This window comes from Canis lupus, chromosome 13, assembly GCF_048164855.1.
Source record: "Canis lupus baileyi chromosome 13, mCanLup2.hap1, whole genome shotgun sequence".
In the NCBI taxonomy this organism is placed as follows: domain Eukaryota; kingdom Metazoa; phylum Chordata; class Mammalia; order Carnivora; family Canidae; genus Canis; species Canis lupus.
In genome coordinates this window covers 52037796-52064038 of record NC_132850.1, presented here as the reverse complement: position 1 = coordinate 52064038, position 26243 = coordinate 52037796, and the positions used below count along the sequence as shown (strand labels likewise).

The following is a 26243-nucleotide window of genomic DNA, read 5'->3' as shown; positions in this document are numbered from 1 at the left end:
CTCCCTCTCCCACTTTTAAATTTAAATTTTAGTTAAACATACAGTGCAATATTGGTTTCTGGAGAATTCAGTATCTCTGAAAAGCTGTGAACCAATGCAAATCATAACTGGCCTTTTGATCAGAAAATAGCTTATTTACAACTGGACATTCTGAGCCAATATAAAAATTTGCAATCGAACAGGGGAAATCAGATTTCTTAAATGCCTAAATTTGGTTAGAATTGAGTGATAGGGACGCCTGGGTGGCTCAGCGGTTGAGCGTCTGCCTTTGGACCAGGGAGTGGTCCTGGAGTCCTGGGATCGAGTCCCATGTTGAGCTTCCTGCATGGAGCCTGCTTCCCCCTCTGCCTGTGTCTCTGCCTTTCTCTCTCTCTGTGTGTCTCTTATGAATAAAGAAAAAAAAAAAAAAAAGAATTGAGTGATGAAGGATTTCACAGGGTCTCAAGTCTCCCAGGCAACTGAAAGTTTCAAGAGAAAAGCCACCTGGCAAAAGATTTTTTTAAAAGATTTTATTTATTTATTCATAGACACAGAGAGAAAGAGGCAGAGACACAGGCAGAGGGAGAAGCAGGCTCCATGCAGGGAGCCCGATGTGGGACTCGATCCTGGGACCCCAGGATCATACCCCAGGCTGCAGGCGGCGCCAAACCGCTGCGCCACTGGGGCTGCCGGCAAAAGATATTTTGAAATACCACAAAATACAGGCATTTTTGGTATTTCACAAAAATTAGTTCAAATTATATACAGATGTTACACTGAACTATTGATTTAGATAATTTGCTTTTATTTTTCACATCCAGTGAAGGAAGGAGACTGGACACATTTTGAGGTAGATACATTATTCTTTAAATTAACAGTGCCATGATTAAAAGACACTTATCTTTAGCTTTTCCAATATGCTAATTTTACTTTATATCTCACTTTCCAGGTTCACATTTCGTTTTCAGAGTAAGAACAGTAAATTGGAAGTATATCATATATATTTGAAATATACCTACTACGAATCCATTTAGGGCTGAATGGATTATTTTTTCAACTGAAAAGACATTTTAATACACATTGTACTTTAGGAGAAGAAATGACACTTTTGACACATTTAATTGTACAGATGAAATGGCAGGATTTAAAGGGGACGTAATAAATTTAGTTGCAAGTAACTTACTGGCATTATATTTGGTAATTGGGGTTGGCTAAGCCAGTTTAATGTATTTTTGGACCTTCATGTTTTTACCCGTAAAAAAAGGACCTTGGGATCCCTGGGTGGGGCAGCGGTTTGGCGCCTGCCTTTGGCCCCTGCCTTTGGCCCAGGGCACGATCCTGGAGACTCAGGATCGAATCCCACGTCGGGCTCCTGGTGCATGGAGCCTGCTTCTCCCTCTGCCTGTGTCTCTGCCTCTCTCTCCCTCTCTCTGTGTGACTATCATAAATAAATAAAAATTAAAAAAAAAAAAGGACCTTAAACAGTTCATCTCTAAGGAAGCTTCTAGTTTCACACTTTTTTTTTTTTTTTAAGATTTTATTTATTTATTCATGAGAGACACAGAAAGAAGCAGAGACAGAGGCAGGAGAGGGAGAAGCAGGCTCCCTACAGGGAGCCTGATGCAGGACTCCACCCCAAGACTGTGGGATCACAACCCAAGCCTAAGGCAGATGCTCAACCACTCAGCCACCCAGGCGTCCCTAGTTTTGGTTAACACCATCAGTGTGGTGTTCTTTGAATATGGAAACGATGGTTCTTAAAGTCTAGCAGATTTCAGCTGAATTGCTTCTGTAAGCCCCGGTCCTTCCTGGGCCCTAAGATTTGGAAGCTTTGGGGTTAATCAAACAAGGAGGCCATAATTTCCTCACTTTGCTTCCACTTCTCTAAAGTCTCCCCCCCAGCTCCTGTTGGTGGAGAGATCTTAATCATTTCTAATTAGGCTTTGCCTGATTTGAGTCCATTTTTGTTCAAATAAACTGTTTTTCTTTTTAGCAGGCTGCACGCCCAATGTGGGGCTTGAACTCACAACCCTGAGATCATTAGTCACCTGTACTACCAATTGAGCCAGCCAGGCAGGCTGATTTTCGAGATTTTTGAGAAAATCTTTCTCGAAAGCCACCAGCCCTACTTATCAAAGTCTTGAAAGTGTATATATACTTTGAGGGCTCATTTTCATTTCTAAGAATCTAACCTAAGGATGACTAGGTAAGAATATAAAGCTGAATGGGTGCATGTTAAAGGATATTCAAACTAGATCTTGTAATATAAATATTATCGCTAACCAGAAGATCTAACTTCAGGGGAGTTAGGTGGTTCCATGTAGTACTTACTGACATGGGAAGTTATTTTATCTTCAATTTTTTGACATTATCTTCTGATTTTTTCTATGATGAATATAAATTACTTTCCTAACAAAGTAAATATACCACTGGCTAATATGTTATTTCTTTTGTACATGTACCCATTACTCAGAATCACTGATATTTTTAGTTTATTCTAAAAAAATCATCAGTCCCAGCACCTGGTGGCTGCCTTTGGCTCAGTTTGTGGTCCCGGGATCCGGGATCGAGTCCCGAATCAGGCTCCTGTGAAGAGTTGCTTCTCTCTCCGCTTATGTCTCTGCCTCTCTCTGAGTCTGTGTCTCTCATGAATAAATAAATCTTAAAAAAAATCATTAGTCTTTAAAACTGTTTAATTCCATACCTACTGAGGTTGTTACCTATGTAAGAGTGGACATGTTCTGCTTCCAAAAGAGACTCCAAGTGAGAAAAAAGAATTAACTTACTGAGAAAAAGCAATTATAAATGACAGAAGCACCATTTTTTTTGGTTATTGTTCTTAAAGTCAGAAAAAGATAAATTTGTCCTCAGAATGTCCAAATAGTTGCTTCTTAAATTATGAAGAGCCAGAGAAAAAAGGTAGTGCAGCAAACACTTTTAATAAGAATACAAAATTCACACCAGAGGCACATTCTGGGGAATGTAAAGGAACTATCACAAGTAGTAATTCTGCTGAAGAATAAAATAAGGCTCTGTCAGAGTACAAATATACAGGAAGGAATGATTTAAAATAGGTTTATGATTTACAGTCACATTACATTATACATATTAAGCACTGAAAACAGGCATATTAATTAAAAAGCCAGCTAAAAGGCATCTGAACATATATAACAAATCTTACAGTCCACAAAGTTCATGTATAACAGTAATTTTTTAAGTCCTTCATTTCAACACAAAAGAAATGAAGACATATTAATTTATGTCTACAACAAAAATCAAGAGAACTTATATTTCAAAGGCTTACATGACTGATAGAACCACACAGCGGACAGGTCAACCACATAACACGAAACCAACAGTGCTGAACAACTAAAACAGTACTGGCCTTTCCAATCCCCTTTCTTCTTGTTACCACCACACTGTCCCATACTACCTTTCCATTACTCAAATGAAAAAAAATTCCTCTGTCTTCTCATTCCATGAAAGGAATGAAGAAAAACCAAACAGCAAATTCAAAAGTTGATTTTACTATAAACCTTAAATGCGGTTTAACGAATACAAAGAAACCCAACACTGATACACAGTGTTCCTTTCTAAGGAAGGAACAGATACGTCAAACATTATCTGAAAGGGGTTTCTTTATGGATTATGTACATTGGTTGAATAAGAATTACTGTATCTGAGAAGGCACATATCTGTGATTTAAGGCTTAATCGGTATTGTTACACATGGAAGTCAATGAAAGCTGTCTAGGAATTCACTTCTGTCAAAATGGAATTTACCCCAAGACTTGCTTTCTCAGTACATTGAAACCATCAAGAATTTCAATTCCCAAGTCCACCTGCAAAAAAAATTCTTAAGCAGGTTTCATTATGAATCAAAAAAAAAATTGCTAACCTAAATGCCCAGTGACTTTGGGGGATGCAAACTCTTAAGCTCAAAAGCCTCACAGAAATGACAGTGTGATTTCCTGCGTCTTAAAAAAAAAAAAAAAAAAAAAAGTCTAAACAAAATTACAATAGTACAGAATCATTTTTAAAAAGGTATTTGCCACAACTCCACAAGCCAATCAGTCATTCATTAGAGCTGCTGCCTCTGCGTGGATGCTGCAGGAACACCATATAATTTTACTCTGCAAAATAGTTCTTTTCTTTAAGACAATACATGAAAATGAATCTCTTAAAGATGTTTAATATATTCATATATAAAATATCTGATGTTGATACAAATTATGTAAACCTCCCTTTGGAAAAGTTACAACTGGCCCTCATTTCCAGGACCAAAAACCTTGAATTTCTATCTGGTCAGTGCAAATCTATATTAGATGTTTTCAAACTACAGAAATAGCCATCAACCCTCACAATACAAAAGGATTTCTCAAAAAGGAAAATTATTGTGTTCAGATTATAGAAATTATGTTTACATTAAAATCACCCACCTTCCCATCAAATTTAACAGTTCAGTTGTTAAAGTATGAAAAAAGGAGAAATTAAAGCTATTTGTGCAAGAATCACTACAATGGTTGTGGTCACCGCTTCCCTAATCTTAACCCAACTCTGCTTAATTCTTATTAGGTTTGTTTAGAAATATAACAACATGACTTTTTACCCCCCCCCCCCCCCCAGGTGTGATTTTACTGTTCTTCAAGCCAAGATGGGGCATCCACTCCAGGTGTTTTCAATTTGATATGGAACTGCTTAAGTGTCTGTTCAAGCTGCTTCTGATTCCCGGCAAAGTAAGCAGCAATGGCGTTGTGGAAAAGGACCAGCTGATTGTGCAGCACTTTCACCTGTGGACCGGGCAGAATCATAAGAGAAAGCGTTAACACCAGTGGCAGTGAAATGCAAGGTGACTTATCACAGTCCTCATTAAATAGTGTATCTCTCATCAGGAAAACCGGTTTTAATAACAGACAAGTATTTCACACACTCACAGACTGCACATTACTTTGTAAGGGTCATTGGGCCTTTGATGACTTTTAAATTTTCCTAAGGGCAATAGGTCAGCTTACAAAGCTGGATATTCTGTTAACCATATTCAAACACTTGTGGCATTCATTAAAAATATTACTAAATTCCCCCTCAAACTGAGTATATTCAAAATCAAATATTAAAGAGGGAAAATTATATACAAATAATTATTATACAGTATATGCTATATACCAAAAATGGACATCATTAAGGCTAAACTTTGTGTGAAACAGAGTGGGCCAGATACTGTGAAAAAGCAGCAGTTCTCTGCAAAGAATCAAGCCAAGTGGCAGGAAGCGTTGCCCAGAAAGCAATTTACTTAAAGTTCATACGACTCTGTTTTAAGTACTTAGCACTTCTAATGATAACAAGGTATGTTTTAACCAAGTAACGCTACTTCTGTAAATCTTTATTAAAGTCAGCAAAGCACTGCAAAGATTTATGAATAAAGTTATTTCCTGAGCTCTCATTTATAACTGCAAGAGTTCAATATGATACAGTATAAAATAAACTGACTTATCCATCTACTGCAATATTTATTAAAATTGAGCTTTAATAGTTTTTAGTGATGTAAAAATATCTGACATGCTAAGGGAAAAACAGGACATGGTATTTTATGTATGGTATGACATTTTCATTCATTTTATTTTATTTTATTTTTTTTTTTATAAATTTTTATTTATTTATGATAGTCACACACAGAGAGAGAGAGGCAGAGACACAGGCAGAGGGAGAAGCAGGCTCCATGCACCGGGAGCCCGATGTGGGATTCGATCCCAGGTCTCCAGGATCGCGCCCTGGGCCAAAGGCAGGCGCCAAACCGCTGCGCCACCCAGGGATCCCTCATTCATTTTATTATATACATGTGAACACACAGTCTCTCTAGCCTTTTCTCCATTCATCCACCTCTAAAGGAAACAACACAAACATTTATACTGGATATTTTTTATTTGTAAAGTCTTTATTTTAAAATTTAAAATATTATAAAAATAACACACACTCCAGGATTACAAAGTAAAACCTCCTGATCCATACTTTTTGCACTTATCCCCTCCCTGGCCACCGAAAATCACTACTAACATTTTATTGTGTTTCCTTTGAGAATTTTTCTGGGCATATACATAATATTTAAAAACACAAAGGGACTACACTAAGCATACTTCCAGTAATGCTGTTTTCTCAAAATATCTTAGATATTTTTTATTCCATTCATTTATTCATTCAACTAGTATTAAGTACCTTCTATGTGCCACACACTGTTCTAGGTTTTAGGAAAATAGGAACAAATCCCTTCCCTCATGAGCTTCTATCCTTAGGGGGTGGGGAAAGAGAGAAGGGAGGCCAGAAATAAAAATAAATATTGACATCCCAGGAAATTAGTATCTTAAGCCTTGAGAAGAGGTTGGGCTAATTCACAGACCTTTAGGGCATCTGACATTGCTGATTTACCTAAACGTTGTTTAAAACAAAAGAAACTTTTTCTCGTCTTCTAATAAAGATTAAAAAAAAAATTCTAGCAGGGATATTCTAGTAGGGTTTAAGAGGACCACATAGCATGAAAACTAAAAAATGTCTGTATAAACCAAAAGAGGTATATCTTGAATTTACCTGGCCAGACATTTAAGGCGCGCAACCTTTCTAAATGAAAATCTTTGGTACCAGGTGCAATAAGGACAACCATGAAACATTAAACACCATGTGTTAGGCACTATAAATAGGGATATAAGAATACAAACCACAGGGCAGCAGAAAATGACAGTATAAATGAGCAGCCAAAGTTTACTAGAAATGAGTAACGGTTTTAGAAAGTGAAAAGGAGGAAAATCAAAAGGGGGAGGACAGGCTTATTAGAAAGAGGTAGGGTAAGCTGGGTGATAAAGAAAATAAAGAAAGTACTCGGGGAGGTTGGGAGTTAGGGGTGGTTGCGAGATGAAAGAAATGGAGAGGAAAAGCAGTTAGGGAACAGAGATTCAAACACGAGAGGCATATGCTACTAATTAGGCCCAAGATCTAACTGCATTTTTGGAGTAAATGTAATACAGTATCTCTCCAGACTTTTACTTCCAATGTTCTAGGAAGACCTAACAATTGCATTAGGCATAGTTTGATACTGGTCACAGCCTCTCCAAATTTGTTTTTGTTATTCACTTAGGTCATCAGTAAAATATCCCCATTATTAGTATTGTTCCTTTACAGCAATTGCCAGAAAGAGCTTTGGAATCAGGAGGCATGCATGCCAATCTTAGTTGTACCACTTCCCAGTTTTCTTTGTGATATCAGGTACAGGTTACTTCTAACTTCACGGGCCAAGGTCTTTATCTGTTTATCAGGGATGCCATTACCAAACTGAATATGTAGTATCATTGTAAGGGTTAAGTGAAATGAGATACTACCTTGCACACTGTCTGACACAGAGTAAGTACTCATTCAATTTCAGTGGAATCTAAGTTTACCTGTTGGACAGTCAAACCACACTGACTTTTCTTGGTAAAATAAAATTTCATTTATTTAGAAAATGATTTGGAACTTATAAGAAGAGATAATGTGATTTATTTATTTATTTTTTTTTTGGATAATGTGATTTATAATAACAAATACATGCTTGGTCTTTGTCCTCATTTCTGGCACAAAGCACCTAAAACCCTTGCAATTTCCTAAGTGACCAATGAAGGGGGTACCTTTTGTTATCATATTTAGCGTCTTGTCCTGTTTTTTTTTTTTTTTTAAAGATTTTATTTATTCATGATAGTCACACAGAGAGAGACAGAGAGGCAGAGACACAGGCAGAGGGAGAAGCAGGCTCCATGCACCGGGAGCCAGACATGGGATTCAATCCTGGGTCTCCAGGATTGCGCCCTGGGCCAAAGGCAGGCGCCAAACTGCTGCGCCACCCAGGGATCCCCGCTGCGCCACCCAGGGATCCCTTGTCCTGTTCTTGAAATAGCCCTAGCCCTTTACAAGTGAAATGACTTCTGTTCATAAAAAGCTCTTTTCAACCACACCTGACTTTATGTTAATGAGATTTTTGGAAAGTTCCTAGAAAACCAGGAGTAAGAGCTAGTCAGGTGAACAAAACTGTGACTACAGGGTGGGAATTTCAAGCTCCACCTGTCAACCTCTGGGGAGGAAATAGTGGCTGCAGGTTGAATAATTCACCATGGGCCAATGATTTCATCAATGATGCCTATGTAATGAAGCCTCCTAAAAACCTGTGAAGTACAAGATTTGGAGAGCTCCTGGGTTGGTGAATGCATCCACATGCTAGCAAAGCGGAGTATCCCAACTTCATGGGGACAGAGGCTCTTCTGCTCAAGAACTTTACAGACCTTGACCCCTATGCACTTCTTCATCTGGTTGTTGATTTGTGTCCTCCAACAGTCCTTGTAATAAACTGGTGAGCTAGTAAGTGAACGATTTTCCTGAGTTCTATGAGACACTCCAGCATGCAATCCAAGTTGAGGAGGGCGTTGTGCTAACCTTCCATGTATGGTCAGAAGCACAGGTGACAACCTGACTTGTGATTGATGTCAGAAGGTGCAGAGGGTGGGGGCAGTGTCAGAACTGAACTGAATTGTAGAATACCCAGCTGGTGTCCAGGATCAAGAACCAGTTGGTGTGGGAAAAACTCCACACATCTGGTGTCAGGAGTGTTTGAAAAGTACTGAGTGTAAAAGAAGAGACAGTTTTCTCCTTTTCAAAGGCAGAAATTGCTGTGAAGTTTACCTTAGCACAATGAAAAAAAAAAGGTGTGTGCTAAGCAAATAAACTGTGTTGAAAAGATGCAGGGGTACAGGTGGCTTATCAACACTGACTGCCTTCACAGGGCCTTAAATCCAAGGGCAGAAGACAGCCTGGGATGCTGCAGAAGGAATTCCTCTGCTTGACAGATCACCTCAGAGGAACTTTTTCTTTTTTTTTAAGATTTTATTTTTAAGTAATTTCTATACCCAACATGAGGCTTGAACTTACAACCCTGAGATCAAGAGTCGCATGCTTCGACTGAGCCAGCCAGGCTCCGCAACTAAGAACTTTTAAGCATCGCTTTATAACCTCATGATTCTCTGCTTCTAAAATAAACACATTTTTCAAGCACCAGAGAGGCACTTCCTCCAATTATTCACTGATTAGCACCATTCAAGTTAGTAGTATCACATATAAAATTTGTTCAAAACATTTTTTTTTAAACATTTTATTTATTCATGAGAGACACACAGAGAGACAGACAGAGAGAGAGAGAGACAGAGAGAGAAGCAGGCTCCATTCAGGGAGTCTGACGTGGGACTCGATCCCAGGTCTCCAGGATCATGCCCTGGGCTGAAGGCGGCGCTAAACCTCTACGCCACCGCGGCTGCCCTGTTCAAAACATTCTTAATACAGACTTCTACTAATTCATATTGACCTTTCTCTATGTCTAGACAGAAAAGTTTTACATTGCAATCACTTTCAAAACAAGCTTTAAAATGAAACACTGACATTCTGCCTTAGTATCTACTAAGAAAAGGTCAGATTATTTTAATTAAGGTTATAACCCGGGTTCACCTTACATGAGTGGAGTTTGATTTCAGGACCAAATCTTTCTTTAAAAAAAAAAAAAATTATTTATTGGGCATCCTGGTAGCTCAGTGGTTTAGCTAAGCCGCTGTCGGGGTCCCTGCATGGAGCCTGCTTCTGCCTCTGCCTGTGTCTTTGTCTCTCTCTTTCTGTGTGTGTTTCTCATGAATAAATAAATCTTTAAAAAAATAAAGTTTTATTTATTTCAGTAACCTCTATACCCAATGTGGGCTCACAACTCTGAGATCAAAGTCCTATGCTCTTCTGACTGAGCCAGCCAGGTGCCCCCACAGATCTCTTTCTTGCAAAATACTGGTCAATTAAAATTATAATTAGCAAAAAAAAAGTAAAATAAAACACTGCGAGTTAGCTTTCATTTGATTCCTATTTATGTAAAAGTGTTTTCTGAAACTGAGCTCTTCTCAGTCACCTGTATCTGTGTGACTGAGTTTGAGAACTTCTGGAGTTCTGGCTGTCAGGGATTGGTCAAAGGACTGGTCAGAGAGCAGTATATTTTGACAGAGGGTGGAAAAGTTCCCAGATGACCTTAGGGAGGAAAGAACTTTTCAAGATAAAACTTCTTAAGGGAAAAGATTGAGAAATAATTAACTTCATTAAAATTTAGAGTTTCTATTCATCCAAAGATAGTGAAACACTGAGGAAACATATCTGCATTACATGTACTGACAAAGGGTATGTATCTGGAAAATGTGAAGAACTCCAACAAACCAGAAGCAATCCAGTTAAAAAGAGCAAATAACATGGATAGGTATTTCACAGAGGAGGAAACAGGAATGGCCAATTAAATCTGAAAAGATAGGCTGCCTTATTAGAAAACAGGAAAATGCAAATTAAAACTAACTTGATGAAAGCAGACTTCAACTACCTCCATTGTGACCTCAAAATTTCTCATTGATTAAGTTCTTTCAGGGCTTATCTCTTAACTCAGGCAAAATACCCTGTGGGGCAAAGCATCCCGTGATGGAACCGAAACTACCCCTCAGGCAAAAAGGACTGCAACATCCAGCAACATCCCACGTGACTGACCCCAAGACAATGATTGACTTGACCTTTACTGCCCACTGGCACGTACCCACCCAACCTCTGTCCCACATCTTCCTTATATAAAACCGAGAAGTATTTTCAGCACTTTGGAGACAGTCTTTGAGATGTTTTCTCCTGGTGTTGGCCTCAGTGAAATAAATTCTTTTCTTCTTTCACCATTACTTGTCTCTATGCCTTTGCATTTCTTGCAGCTCTCCGCCCTGGCTATAATGGGATGCCATTTTATATCCTCTACATTAAGAAAACTTATAACAATTAAAACTCTTGTGCACTGTTGATTGTTGTATACATTTGTACAAGTATGTTTGAAAATGATTTGGCATTAATCAATAAAATGAAGGATGCATATACGTCACTGAACAGCATCTTGACTCCTAAAAATACACCATAGAGAAACTTGCACGTGTGTTTTATGCGACAGGTACAATTACGTTAATAGCAGAACTGTTTCTAGCATTAAAAAACAAGGAAACTGATGGCCCAGTGGTTGAGCGCCTGACTTTGGCTCAGGGCGTGATCCCGGAGTCACAGGATTGAGTCCCATATTGGGCTCCCTGCATGGAGCCTGCTTCTCCCTCTGCTTAGGTTTCTGCTTCTTGCTCTGTGTCTCTCATGAATAAATAAATAAAATATTAGAAAAAAAATACAAAAAAACAAACAAACAAGGAAACAACCCAAAACTTGTATTTACAGGAGAATGTATAAATAAACTGCACCTCTTCACACAATGGGGATATTATATAGGAGTGAGAATAAATGAATTGCAGCTGCATGCGTCAACATGGATGAATGTCAGGAACATCAGAGCAAAGCAGCAACCTGCAGAATAACACCCGCCGTAGGATTCCATTTATATAAAGTTCAAAACTATGCCTGAGTGAATACATTCACATGTGACAAAACTATAAAGAAAACCAACAGGAACCAATAAACACAATTCAGAATAGGAGTTCTGCAGGGAGAAGAGGGAGGATGAGGTGAGGGAAAGCACAGAGGAGGCTTCAAAAATACTGATGGTTTTGTTTTTTAACCTGGGTGGTGGGAACATGGCTATTTTTTGTTGTCGTTATGCTTTATATTTTGCCTCTGTGTTAAACATTCTTTTGAATATACTTAACAGTTTTACATTATTAAAAAAGGAAAGGTTATGAAAGATAAGCCTGTCTATATCATAACTTCGTTGAGGATCTGCATTATTCAGTGTTCTAATGAACTACAGCTATCCCCACTTTACATTCTGAGAAAAAAAAAATACCAGACCTAAAATGTTACTTACATTCATTTATTCAATAAATACTACCAAGGGTCTGCTGGTGTCAGGCACTAGTCTAGAGGCTGCAATGCAAGCAATCAACAAAAAGACAACTCTGCTCTCAAGAAGCTTATGTTCTATTGAGAGAAGAAAGAGAAACAAGGTAAGTGAAACATACAGTATGTTAGATGATGGCATGTTTTACACAGAAAAATTAAGCAGTAATGGGGAATATGGGATTCATATACAGGAGAGGGCATGGTCTAGCCTTGGTTTAAGGTGACATGTAAATAAAGACCCAAAATAAGTGAGGGAATGAGCTTTAAAGATGCTTTAAGTTTTCCAGTGAGGTTGGAAGAAAAATATTCTAGATGGAGGAAACAGCCAAGTACAAGCGTCCTGAGGTGGGTGCTGTGCTTGGTGTGTTCGAGAAAAGGCAAGGAGGCCAATGTGGCTGGGGCAGAGTCGTAGGGGTCTGGTACAAGATGTGGTCAGACAGGTAATGGGGGGCTAGAGGATGCAGGACTTCAGATATCATCACAGAGACTGGGGTTTACATTTCTTAGTGAGAAGAGAAGGCACAGGAAGATCCTGAACAGAAAAATGACAATATCTGATTTACTTTCATAAACATGCAAGGGTAGAAGTAGGGAGACCTATTAGAATACCACGGTGAGAAGCCAGTGAGATACTGGTGGCCTGGATGAGATACTGGTGGTAACAGAGGAGGTGGTGAGAGGATGCAGCATCCTCAACAGACTGTGAAGGTGGAGCCCACAGACCAAGCTGTGGGCATGAGAGATCAAGAACAAGGATGCCAAGACTTCTGCCCTGAGCAACTGAAAGCATGAAGCTACCATACACTGATACGGCAAAGGCTGTGAGAGGGTGTCAAGTGCAGAGGGAAAGGACATCATCGAGAGCTCGGTATGGGCCAGATGTGGCATGGCTTGCAGGCAGACACATAGAAACGCTGAGTAAGTATTTTTGAGACTGGGCAGATTTCAGGATAGCAGTATAGTAAAGAAACGGAGTCAGATACAATTTTTATGGTTCCTTTCTTCTAAAATTTGAGAAACTTGCTTTCTAAATATAGGTGTATATATATATATTTGGAAACTCAAATGGCTCTTAAAAAGCTTTTCAGTTGGTAAGGCTTTCAATAGAAAAACATTGATTCTATTTATTATTAAGGACAAAAACTAGCTTCTCTTTTAGAGATTTGTGAAATTCAACTGGAAGTTTATGTACAAGTTCATGAACCAGCCCATTAACTAAATACTCCCTACTTAGAGGTATTTTTAAAAAAAGATTATTTATTTGAGAGAGAGAGAGAGAGAGAGAGAGAGAGAGCAAGCATACACAAGCAGGGGGAGTGCAGGCAGAGGAAGAGGGAGAAGCAGGTTCCCCATGGAGCAGGGAGGCTGATGCAGGACTTGATCCCAGGACCCAGGAATTATGACCTAAGTTGAAGGCAGATGCATAACTGACTGAGCTATCCAAGTGCCCCTATAGGTTTTTTTGTTTTTGTTTTTGTTTTGTTTTTAAGGCTTTTGCACTAGTAACATACCTAGGTCACAAAGTAATTTTCCACTTGGTCCTGCTAAGCATGAGTTAGCCTTTCTTGTTTTTTATTTTTTAAATTCTGGATGATCCTTGGCTCCTGGAATTACAGAGCAACTAGGGGGTTTCTGTATTTTTATTTTTATTTATTTATTTTTATTAAAGATTTTTATTTATTTATTCATGACAGACACACACAGAGAAAGGCAGAGACATAGGCAGAGGGAGAAGCAGACTCCATGCAGGGAGCTCAATGTGAGACTCAATCCCAGGACCCCGGGATCATGACCTGAGCTGAAGGCAGACACCCAATTGACTGAGCCACCCAGGCGCCCCTGGGTCATAAGAATTTTTGACCTGCATTTCAATCCCCAATGTTTCAGAATGAAAGGACGAGAGGGGGAACACAACTCTGATTCTGTTACAACAGTCTAAAAGTTATAGCCAGAAAACAAGTGGGAAAAGCATCACACCACTTTTAGCTAACCCTACAAATGTCAACACAAATGTCACATATGTCAACTGAAGAGTAGTTTTTCACCCCCTTGAGGTAGCTGACAAACCCAACACAGAGACACACATCTTCTTGTAGCTAAGGTAGGTTGGTAGCCCACTAACAAAGCCTCAAGCTCAGTGCACTACCTGTATGCTAAATGTTCCCCAACCCTGATCAAATTTAACCCATGGGAAATCAAGGAAAGGGGGTGCTTTTTAAGACTGAATTTTAGTTTTCACAGCAAAATGACACAATACCCATTTTCACAAAAACATTCTTACAGTAATTGTGAGAAGGTTGATGTGTAAGCCTTTAAAAGTATATACACACTTCAGAGTATATATTTCTTCTGGTATAGAGAGAGCCTTTGGGGATTCACAGCTTTTCAATTATAATTATGGAAATAAAGTATACAATTTAGTTATTTTAATCTCAGAAGCCTTTTTATGCCAAAATAGATAACCTTATTTTAAGATCTTTTTTTTTTTTTTTTTTTTTTTTTTAATTTGTGAGAGACAGAGAACACGAGCAGGGGGGAGGGATATAGAGAGAAGCAGACTACCCACTGAGCAGGGAGCCCGATGCGGGGATCAATCCCAGGACTCTGGGATCATGGACTGAGCCAAAGGCACACACTCAACCACTGAGCTACCCAGGACTCCCCTGAGCCATCCAGGCATCCCTAGCCATTAGGATGTTTAAGAACAATTAAGTAACATTAGAAAAACAGTTGCAAATCCAATTTTATTTTTATTTTTTGCAAATCCGATTTCTTTTTTTTTTTTTTTTTTATTTTTATTTATTTATGACAGTCACACAGAGAGAGAGAGAGAGAGGCAGAGACACAGGCAGAGGGAGAAGCAGGCTCCATGCACCGGGAGCCAGACATGGGATTCGATTCTGGGTCTCCAGGATCGCGCCCTGGGCCAAAGGCAGGCGCCAAGCCGCTGCGCCACCCGGGGTTCCCGCAAATCCAATTTTAAAGATAACTAATTTTGTAATCTTGGTAATGACTCTGCTGTTGTCACTATAGAGAAGTAGTTTTAATGAGACTTAAAAGTGTTAGTTTAAGTCACTTGGCTTATTTATCGGGTTCACTTTACTAGATTACTTGGCCTTGTGAAGGTCAATCTAGGAAAGATTCTGGTTTCTCAAACAAAATTGGCTTAGGAAGAGAGATGAAAAAAGTAAGGTGGGGGAATGGTCAGACTGTACTTTTAGAAGACGGTGAAAAAAGCCAAAAATGTTTGAGGAAATTATACTTTTTCAACTTCCATTTGTTTATATTTATACAATCAGATAATGAGAAATGATAATAAGCACACACGGAATTAAAAAAAAACCAGCCGGGCAGCCCCAGTGGCGCAGTGGTTTAGTGCCACCTGCAGTCCAGGGCCTGATCCTGGAGACCCGGGATGGAGTCCCCGTCGGGTTCCCTGTGTGGAGCCTGCTTCTCCCTCTGCCTTTCTATCGCTCGCTCTGTATCTCTCATGAGTAAGTAAAATAAAATCTTAAAAAAAAATAAAAAAAAAAAATAAAAAAAACAGCCAAACATTTTTGGTAGATTATTCTTTGATATGGTAGGTGACACTCATTTTTATGAAGCACTTTTTTTTTTTAAGATTTTATTTATTTATTTGAGAGAGAGAAAGCACGAAGGAGGGGGGTGCAGAGGAAGATGGATAAGCAGGCTCTCTCCACTGAAATCATGACCTGAACCTAAGGCAGAGGTTTTAATGGACTGAGCCACCCAGGAGCCCTAGGAAGCACTTTCTATGTGACAGAGAATATGTTACCCTTATATCTTCTTTGCAGGGCTTCTGTTCTTTCTGTGTTGCGGTTAATAAAATACTCAGAAAGTTACTTGCCTAAGGTTAGATAGGAAGCAGATGGGCTGGGATGTGGAATGTCTTATCCCAAGACAGGTCCACGTTCTTTCACCTCACCTTTTCTAACCTCTTTATTCATAAGACAATACACATTTTGGAAAGCTTTTAAATGAAGTTTGAAACAAACAGAAAAAAGGTATGGAGGAACACTGGAAGGGTAGAAATGTACAGAAGATGTGCTTCAGCCACCTTCCTAATTTTGTTGTTGGCTCTAATGTTACATTTAAATATCCTTGGGACAAGGATCTAACACAACGGTTGGAGCAGATAAGAGAAATAAAAGTTAATTCTTTTAAAAATAATCCAATATTAAACTTTGAAACATTCTTTCCATACTTAGAGCCAGTAAAAAAATCTATATTGAACTATTTACGTATGTCCTAACTTAGAAAAGATTTATAGTGGTTATAAGGATAAGTGAAACACAACAGAAAAGCAGAGATTTAAAAAAGGAGCAAAAGAAGATAGAGATAACAACTCCAGGCAGAAATGGGATGATGACAAATTTGACAAATTTTCAAAACCTAACATCAGAAACAATTACAGCAATTTAGAAATACACTAAATCATTGTGAACTCAATTACAAAGAACTTTCATAAAGATCTGCCAAACAATGAGCAACCCAGTTCAGACATAAGCAAAACCACTACAGCAACATCTGGTGAATGACCTAAAATATGCCATACAATACTTTAATTGTTAAAGGGCAAAACAAACTTCAACACTGACTATTAAGGCAGAGACAAGCTGAGGTTTTTTTTTTTTTTTTTTTTTTTTTTCAAGCTGAGGTTTTAAATAGAAACTGGGTAAGAGAAATTTAAAAGCAGGACTGAGAGCTTATGCCAGGGGATTACACTGAAAACTTTTCTCCTGCCTACACAGCATATATCAATAGAAGATAATACCATTTACAAGGTTTACTGACTGAAAAATTTAAAGTATTACTTCATAGGCATCAAAACCATAAAAGGCACTTTATTTCTATCAAATGAACTTTTCTTCCAAATCAAATTTAGATTAATTACATACTTTCTTTTAAAAAAAATATTTATTTATTTATTTTAGCAGGGTAGGGGCAGAGGGAGAGGGAGGATCTCTAGCAGACTTCCCGCTGAGCACAGTGCCTGACTTGGGCTCAATCCCAGGACCCTGAGGTCATGACCTGAGCCAAATGACCAATGACCTGAGCCAAATGACCTGAGCCAAAAGAGTCAGATGCTCGGGATCCCTGGGTGGCGCAGCGGTTTGGCGTCTGCCTTTGGCCCAGAGCGCGATCCTGGAGACCCGGGATCGAATCCCACATCGGGCTCCCTGCATGGAGCCTGCTTCTCCCTCTGCCTATGTCTCTGCCTCTCTCTCTCTCTGTGTGACTATCATGAATAAATAAATAAAATCTTAAAAAAAAAAAAAAAAGAGAGTCAGATGCTCAACCAACTGAGCCATGGAGGTGCCCCAGATTACTTACACACGTTTTTATCAGAGACACTGAAGTGATTAAAAAAGAGGCAATTTCTAGTTCAAATAAAAGTTACTAGTTTTAATATATTTATAATAAGTTTCTTCAAAGCAATTATTGGCTCTCCCAATAATTCTATAAAATAAGGGTTTATATTAAGTGAACAATATTGGGGTAGTAGCTTGGCTTAAACATGTGAGGAAAAACTGAAGCAAAATCATTCTTTTTAAAAAATATTTTACTTTTAAGTAATCTTTACACCCAATGTGGGGCTTGAACTTATAACCCCAAGATCAATAGTCACATGCTCCACCAACTGAGCCAGTCAGATGCCCTTAAAATCATCCTTTAGTAAGAAGTCTCCAACCACTAACAGGTAAAGAATTAACTCCTTTCTTTACCCCCAATTATTTAAAAATGTATAATTATATACTTTCTCTGCCCATCATTGATTTTTTTTTCAGTAAGAAACCAGAAAAATAACAAACAGAAAAGTGTATCTGTCTTGGCTTTTTATTAGGTTTGTGAAGTATAATTTTATTACTTTGTAATAGCTTTGGAAATGCCTGTCATGTCAAAGCAATTATCAGCTGAGAAAAAGGCACTATCAAAAATATGGGTGTGGGCATTGGGAAGGGAGCAAGAGAAGGAAAGACAAATACGAACTACAAGTGGAGGTGGAAGAACAGATTTTATTTTTCTGACTCATTGGGATAGGTTTCAATAAATCATGGACAAGCAGGTTAAAAAAAAAAGGTTCTGAGAGGGAAAAAAGGGCAGTCCTGTTTTGAAAAGCAGATAACTGATGAAACACAAGCTCTAGGGATGATAGGTTTCAGACCTGTGCTAAGGTCCTACAATTCTTTATCTAATAGTTCAGTAAAATGTTCAATGCACAGGTTTTCTTCCTCTATATACAGATTACTCAAAGATCAGTGTCCGCCAATTTACTTACTGGAGAAAGGGAATGTTCTACAGATACGTATCCATAGAGCTAACCTCTAGGGAAAAAAACCAGACTAATATACATTCATAGCACAGTATGCTAGGTATGTGCTTTACTGGAGAAAGCTCTGGGTAGGAGGGTAATACACAAAGGGGAAGAAATAAACTTTCAAGTTGCTAGGGGTCATATTATGTACCATAAATCATTCAAGATAACATTTGAGCTCCTAGATAAAAATTTATTTAGGTACAGGGATACCCAGGTAGTACAGTGAGTTAAGTGTTCTGACTCTTAGTTTTGGCTCAGGTTGTGATCTCAGGGTCCTGAGATCAAGCCGAGTCGAGTCTGTGCTCAGTGTAGAGTCTGCTTAAGACTCTTTCTCCTCCTCCTTTTGCCCCTTCCCCTCATGCTCTTTCTCAAATAAATATGTAAAATCTTTAAAGAAATAAAATAAAAAATTAATTTTGGTGCAGAAGAGTAGTTAAGGAACTGAATATTTCTTTTCATCTATTAGGTAACTCTGTTTTCACTGGCCTTTGGACACCAGGCAACAAAAACCTACAGTTATACCAATGCCCTGTTCACACTCATCTTTACATTGATAAAATAGTTTTCTGTCAAAGTATGGTTTTTGTATTGTACCTTGGAAAACTAACTTTTTTCTTTAAGATTAAGAATTCAATCTCTTATACAACTTAAAAAAAATTCTGGTTCTGTGTACCTAAGAACTGATTATAAACTTTAATAGAAAAGCTTTATCAAAATTTGTTATGATAGAACCATTATTTTTCTTTTAAAAAAAATCCATACACAGTTATACTACACTTTTAAAAGAACAGAACATTTAATAAAACTTTACAGATAACTTAAACATACATTCCAGGGTTTCTTTCCTTTTTTAAAGATTTATTTATTTGAGTGAGGTGTGAGTGAGTGCACAGTGGAGGGGCGGGGAGAAGGTGTGGGTAGAGAATCTCAAGCAGCTTCCCTGCTAAGTGTGAAGCTGGAGGCAGAGCTGGATCCCACAACTCTAGATCATGGCCTGAGCCTAAATCAAAAGTCAGGAGCTCAACCAACTGAGCCATCCAGGTACCCCTATGTTCCTGGGTTTCTTCAAGAATTTTTTTTTCTGGGACAACTGGGTGGCTCAGCGGTGAGTGTGTGCCTTTAGCTCAGGTCGTGATCCTGGGATCGAGTCCTACATCGGGCTCCCTGTGGGGAGCCTGCTTCTCTCTCTCCCTATGTCTCTGCCTCTCTCTCTCTGTGTCTCTCATGAATAAATAAATAAAATCTTAAAAAAAAAAAAAAGATTTTTTTCCCCTGTTCTTTCCCACCAATGCTCACATTACTCATTCTGTTCAAGTCATGCCACCTGGCCTAGCAGGTACTTCCAAGAATCCACACTACACACTAATGTTCTTCTTCAAATTCTTTCTTTTTTCTCATGTTGAACTCAGCATTTTGTATATAACAGATTTTACTAAATATCATCCATTAGACTGTATACTGCTTATTAGCAAGAAGTCTGTCACAACCCTTACACAGTATTTCTTTAGGATTAGGCATTATAATAGCACAAAACAAGCCCAAAACAGTAAGTTTTTTAACTTACTGAATAATTTTTGAAAAGTGCATTTTTTGAAAATTTAAAGGAAGAAATAGATAGAAGAAAGCCAGAATGTTTTGAAGTATAAGAGGAATAAGGAATAAATCTAGGGGCGCCTGGGTGGCTCAGTTAAGTGGCAAACTCTTGATTTAGGCTCAGATCATGATCTCAGGGTGCTGCTTGAGTCTCTCCCTCTCCTCACACCCCACCCCCTGTTCACTCTCTTAAGAAAAAAAAAAGTGTGATGTTTAAAGGAAAAAACCTAGTTATCAAATGATTTTTTTAATCTAACAAAGCAAATGAATCATGGAAGGAATATGGTCAAAACCAAAGTGTTGAGTCATTATTAAGAGGACTTAAAGTAAAGGTTAAAAAGAACAATGCAAAATCAAATTCTTAAATACTGCTAGTGTCTTCTGCAATTTTACTCAGAAACACCAATTAAAGGTTTATTTTTAAGTAAATCAAAGAGACTCTTAACTACTGAGAACTAAAAAAAAGTACAGAAATGCCACTGCCACCAAAACCAGTGCAGATTACTTCTGATCTGTTTGAATCTTAAATTGACCGAACAATCCACTCCCTTCTAACACACACAGAAGAAAAATGAAACACAAACTCTGTCCTCCAAATGAACTGATCATTTCTGACCAAAAGGGTCTGAAAACATAAATATCTTATAATTGCCAAAGAGAGAGAACCAAATTAAATAAAAACAGCAGTTCATGATTATAAAGCTATCCCTTCTGGAAGGCTTTTAAGTTTTGTGTACAGAATACTTTCTTCACAAAAACTGGATGCTGGAAAATCTCAGCACAACTGACAGAGAGACTACATGACAGAGAGACTAGGTGTGCTTTTTCTCTTGCATTCACCAGTTGATGATTACAAATTTCAGACTGATTCTGGATAGGTATGCTTTAGATGATGCTAATCAAAAGCAACCCACAACTCACAATTCTTTTTGGTTGCACGGTTTATATAAAGATAGTTAACTTCTGCCTCTTTTCTTTTTTTTTTTTTTTTAAGATTTATTTATTTATTCATGATAGACACAGAGAGAGAGAGAGAGGCAGAGACACAGGCAGAGGGAGAAGCAGGCTCCATGCCCGGAGCCCGACGTGGGACCAGATCCTGGGACTCCAGGATCATGCCCTGGGCCAAAGGCAGGCGCCAAACCGCTGAGCCACCCAGGGATCCCTTCTGCCTCTTTTCTAAAGAAAGGAGGCAATGCAAACCACAATTTTTTTCTTCCTTTGTGTGGATCTAGCAAAATTTTTAAAGGGATCTGGAAGCCAAACCAGTAACAGCACATGGTACTGTACATGAAAATATTTTCTGATATAAATAAGAAGTACTATATACACCTTTTTTAATCTGTCATATAAGGTAAAGTAGGAACTCCTATCCTGGCAAGTTACCCGTTTTTCTATTCTCTCTAATACAAAATTGATCATTTGATTTTAAGCTAAAATTATAGGCTATATAAATATATATATATTAGACCATGTCTGAAAAATAGAAATCTAGTTGAGTCTCATTTTGGAAAAAGATAAGGTGTATATACTACTTAAAAAACAAACATTTTCTAGCTGTTCTTATTTTCCTTTCTTTTAAAAGTTAAATCTTATCATTTCAATAAGTAGGATCAAAACTGAAAGGATATAGAAAGTATATAATGAGAAATCTCACTTTCACTCCTGTCTCTTACCACTCAGCCCCTTATAGGTAACAGATTTTAATTAATTTAGTTAATTCTTCCAGGTTTTCTTATTAAGCACAAATCTTTATGCTAAAGACTGTACATTCTTATTTCCTTCCTTTCTCACACAAAAGCTATTGTACCATAGACTACTTTGCACCTAGCTCTTTTCAATTAACAGTATATCCTGAGGATCATTCTACCAAGAGCATCCCTATTCTTTTTTTAGCAGTTGCAAAGTAACCCATTCTATAAATGAACCACAGTTTATTCAACTAGTCCTGTAATGATGAGGTGTTGGGTTGTTCCTCATCTTTTGATAGTAAGTGGTGCTATACCGAATAACCTTCTATACATGCCACTTCTTCCTTGTATAGGCCCTACCTACCTGTCCAGCTTCATCTACTAGAGCTGTTCTGCCACCATCCCCATTATGCTCTGGCCTCACTGACCTTGCTGACCTTCAGTTGGCTTTTGCATATTCTATTCCTTCCACTGAAAATCCGCTTCCTCTACATACCTTTAGTCAGCTCCTTTACATCCTTTTTTTTTTTTTTAGATTTTATTTATTTATTCATGAGAGACACAGAGACAGAGAGGCAGAGACACAGGCAGAGGGAGAAGCAGGCTCCATGCAAGGAGCCTGATGTGGGACTCGATCCCGGGACTCCAGGATCAGGCCCTGAGCCGAAGGCAGACGCTCAACTCCTGAGCCACCCAGGCGTCCCTCCTTTACATCCTTCTGAAGCTTAGCCCCAATGTCACTTTCTCTAGCCTTCCACAATATGCTACACCAAGTCAAGTCCTCTTTGTATTCTCACATGACTCCTCTATTTCCCCTTTACAACACTTACATAGTTTGTATTTATGTAATTATTTGGTTAATGCCTATTTCTCTTACTTGACCATAAGCTCTATAATGGCAAAGACCCCTATATTTCTACTCTTTAAGTCTGGCACATAAATAGCAACCAATGATATTTGATGAATAAAGGAATGCCAATTATACATCTATCTGCTCTTAGTATTTTATATGTATTCTGTTTTACCTTGTAAGTATTTCTTGACACTTTCAGTTCACTCCACTTTCATTACCACCACGCTGAACAAGCTCTCATCATTTCTTGTCTAAACTACTATATTCACTCTTAGGTTCTAAGATCTATTGTGCCATATTTTAGACTTATCATTTGCCAAGAATTCTTTCAATGGGTCCCTACTGATACTAAAATAAATACTTCCCTCTCAGTGTTCTCTCTGTGCTCAGTCGCACTGATTCTAGTCTTATTTATTCTTTGAATATACCACACCCTCTTCTGTCACAGGGCTGTTACACATGCTGTTTCTTCTACTTGGAATACTCTTTGCTTCTCACTTTACTTAGTTAATGCTCAACATCACTTTCTCCTGGAAGTCTGCCAGGACCACTCCTAACGAACCAGGTACCTCTCCTTGAGAGCACTCGTCAGAGCTAAAATTTTACGTATATGTTTTGGTGTGGTTTGATCAATATTGTTATTTCTATTAGGCTACAAGCTCTTTGAAAAAATTTTTTTTAAAAAACATTTTATTTATTTATTCATTGAGACACAGAGAGAGAGAGAGATGCAGAGACACAGGCAGAGGGAGAAGCAGGCTCCATGCAGGGAGCCCGATGTGGGACTCAATCCCAAGTCCCCGGGATCACGCCCTGGACTGAAGATGGCGCCAAACCCACTGAGCCACCAGGGCTGCCCAGGCTATAAGCTCTTTGAGGGTAGAATTTGTTTTTGCTTTTGCTCACTGGGTATCACCAATATCCAGAACACTTCCTGGCACATGTATATATCTGATAAAAGTTTTAAATGAATGAAAAAAAGAACAATAACATGAAATTATATGATGAAATAAACTCAGGAATGACATCTGGAAGTAAAGGTGCATGAGTAAGAGAAAAATCTAAATGTAGGTAATCATATTTGGCATAGTGTTAAGGTTGCTTATTATACATACTTACACATTTCAGTCCATAAATGTTTATTTTTTATTTAGAACCAGTAGGGTTCTTTTTCCTGTGAAACTTAATTTCACTTGACCTAGGAGCAAATACCAAGAGAACTGTTGTATCTCCAGTTACAGAAATAAAGATGACAATAAGTCATTAGCATGAATATTTAAAAAGGATCAAGAGTAAGAAGTTATGGGTTTTTTCTTTGGCAATAGAGAAAAAGATTTCAGGAATGTGTGGGCTTGTACATATTAAGTAATAATTAACATGCTTCTTAAAATTTGGCAAGAAATGTCCATTTTTAAAATTCAGAGGTTTACTTCTTTTCCTCTCAAAGAGAAGTTTTAGCAAACAAAGAATATCTTTGCCTTCCAAGTTTTTGCAAACATTTATAGACTATTTTTACAAAAACATACTAGGTTTCAAGTATTTCCAATTACAGTGTGTATTTGCATAGACACTGAATCATCACAACTACATATATAGCTGGCTCATATTACATAAGTATGTTTACTTTGTTTTTGGTGTTTTATTCTCTGTGTATTCCCTCTTTCTCCTGCTTCTGATTTTAGTTCATGGATTTTTCTCTGAAAAGTTAAATTCATTATAAGATACATATGAAATAAGTTTATAACATATTAGAAAAAATAATGTACTAATTATATTAGAAGAGAAGTCCTAATATACAGGAAGATTATTATAGTATGATTAGATATGAAACATGGTGTTGAGTAAAAACAAAAATCTTTTCATCAACCTAAGAGTCAGAAGGACTATGGTTGTTTAAAAAGGTATTCAAATGAAGTATATTAATCAAATAGGTGTCCAGTATAGATTCCAACTATATTAATCAAATATGTGTTCAGGATACATCCCAAGTCTGCTCATCTTTTTGTTTCCACTGCCATCCTTAAGTCACTGAACTATAACAAAGGATAAAACTCTGCATTTAATGGTTATAGCCAATTAGGTGACATCACCTTAAAGTAAGAGTATATTTCATCTTTCTTAAAATAAGAATATAATAAAATTAATAAGATTCACACTTTTTATTTATATCCTAAGCTGCTTTGTTGAATCTTTTTTTTGTTGTTGTTGTTGAATCTTTTGATACATTCATGATTTCCCCCTCAATACATTGGTAGCCCTGAAAAGAGATTTACCACTCCCAAGTTAAATTATAGCTATCTTAAAGGAAATATTAATCTTAAATTACTTTTTTCATGTTTTATGTGATTCTAAGCCATATAAAAAGCTGTTTTTAAAAAGTAAACATCAATTCCTCACACTGATGTGCATATTTTTTCTCTTATATTTTGCTTCCTCTTTCCATGCAACAGTATACACTGCGGACAGCAGTAGCATTTCTGTGACAGTATGCTTTGCCCTCATGAAAGCAAAGAATGAAGTAACCAGGATTTGCCCTTCTATTCTGTTGTGGCTGACTCTATTTCCTTCCATCTCTTTCTCTTCCCTGCAGTGTACCTCTAATTCTGGGAAAAAATGCAAACACACATTTGCTAAAATAGCTACTATATATTTAACACCATTGCTAGGCATCATGAGGGCTGTAAAAGGAGGTACCTTTCTCACAAAGTCTACAAAACATTAGAAATGTCTATTTTCTTCTCCTCACTAAAGTAGTCTTTATTTTGTTTTGAACCATGAAAGGAACAATAAAAGGCAAATAAACTGCCTTAAGTCACAAAATAACTCATGTTACATTACTCAAAGATCTGGAAAAGGAGAAATAATGATGAAAAAAGAAACATTAGAAGAGCCTAATTAACTTTGTCCTTACTGCGATGCAACTCAATTGTTTGGTAAAACAAGAAAGAGAATATCAGAGATTAATAAGAGTTGTTTAGGTTAAAGGTAAACAATATATTTTAGGAGTGGGTGGATGGAAAGTACGGATTTTACATAACAGAAGAGTTCAATTTTCTCCATTAAGAGTAAAGGACAAGAGATACATGCACCTATCACTCAGCATAAATGCAAATACAAACATAGGAATGTGTGTATTTCACATACCTATTTCCTCTATTTTGCCAGAAAGAAGGAAGGCTAGACTAAGGAAATGTAACATTCAATATTCTAAAATATAGCTAAGACTCGACCTTTCAATCCATCTCAAAAAAGATTTTTCTTTTTAAGTTGTAAGAATGAAACAAAACATTCTCACCATGTTTGGCTACAAAAATTTATTACAACAGTCCCGTCACAGGAATGGTTCTTAGACCTTTACTCAGTGATTATTTGCCTTTACTTTATGTACCATTTTAGTTGTTTGATTATCTGACCTCTCATTTTAGAAGAGAAGTGTTGCTATGGAAAGACACTCCAAAAGCCATGAAATAAGAACCCAGAGAAAGTCTCCTTCCCCCTAAAACTGCAAAAACAGTTTTTAAAAAAAGGAGTAGCATTTAGGAAATTGTCAAATTACAAAACAGCACACTCAATAATGTTTCAAATAACTTATGTTTTAAAAAATTTAATATACATAATTTAAGAAATAGGGAAAGTATATTATATTTTGTTAAAATTGAAGTGCTAAGGAGATTATCTGACAACTACGTATAAGAGATATAAAGGTACGAATTCAGTTGTAGTTTAACAAAAGAAAAAAACAGGATTTGAGGCATTTCACACTGTCAAGAAAGCAAACAGGGATGACACAGTTTCTAGGCCTAAAAGCTTGCTTTTTCCTCCCTTTGTTAGAGCTATTAAACAATAAAAGTGTGGGACATCTGGGTGACTCAGTGGTTGAGCGTCTGCCT

General features: G+C 37.6%; 1 protein-coding gene across 17 annotated transcripts in view; it reads right to left on the bottom strand.

The window, feature by feature from the left end:
• Nucleotides 1–2899: 2899 nt before the first annotated feature.
• The window catches only part of ARFIP1 (ARF interacting protein 1), a 131480-nt gene continuing 108136 nt past the window's right edge, over nt 2900–26243 (bottom strand). For 16 of the 17 annotated variants that reach the window (XM_072773663.1, XM_072773674.1, XM_072773661.1 and 13 more), the window contains one exon: nt 2900–4768. In XM_072773663.1, coding sequence (XP_072629764.1) covers nt 4613–4768 — 156 coding nt within the window. In that variant the 3' untranslated portion in view covers nt 2900–4612. The remainder of the gene's footprint in view (nt 4769–26243) is intronic. The other variant, XR_012006152.1, reaches the window with a different exon arrangement.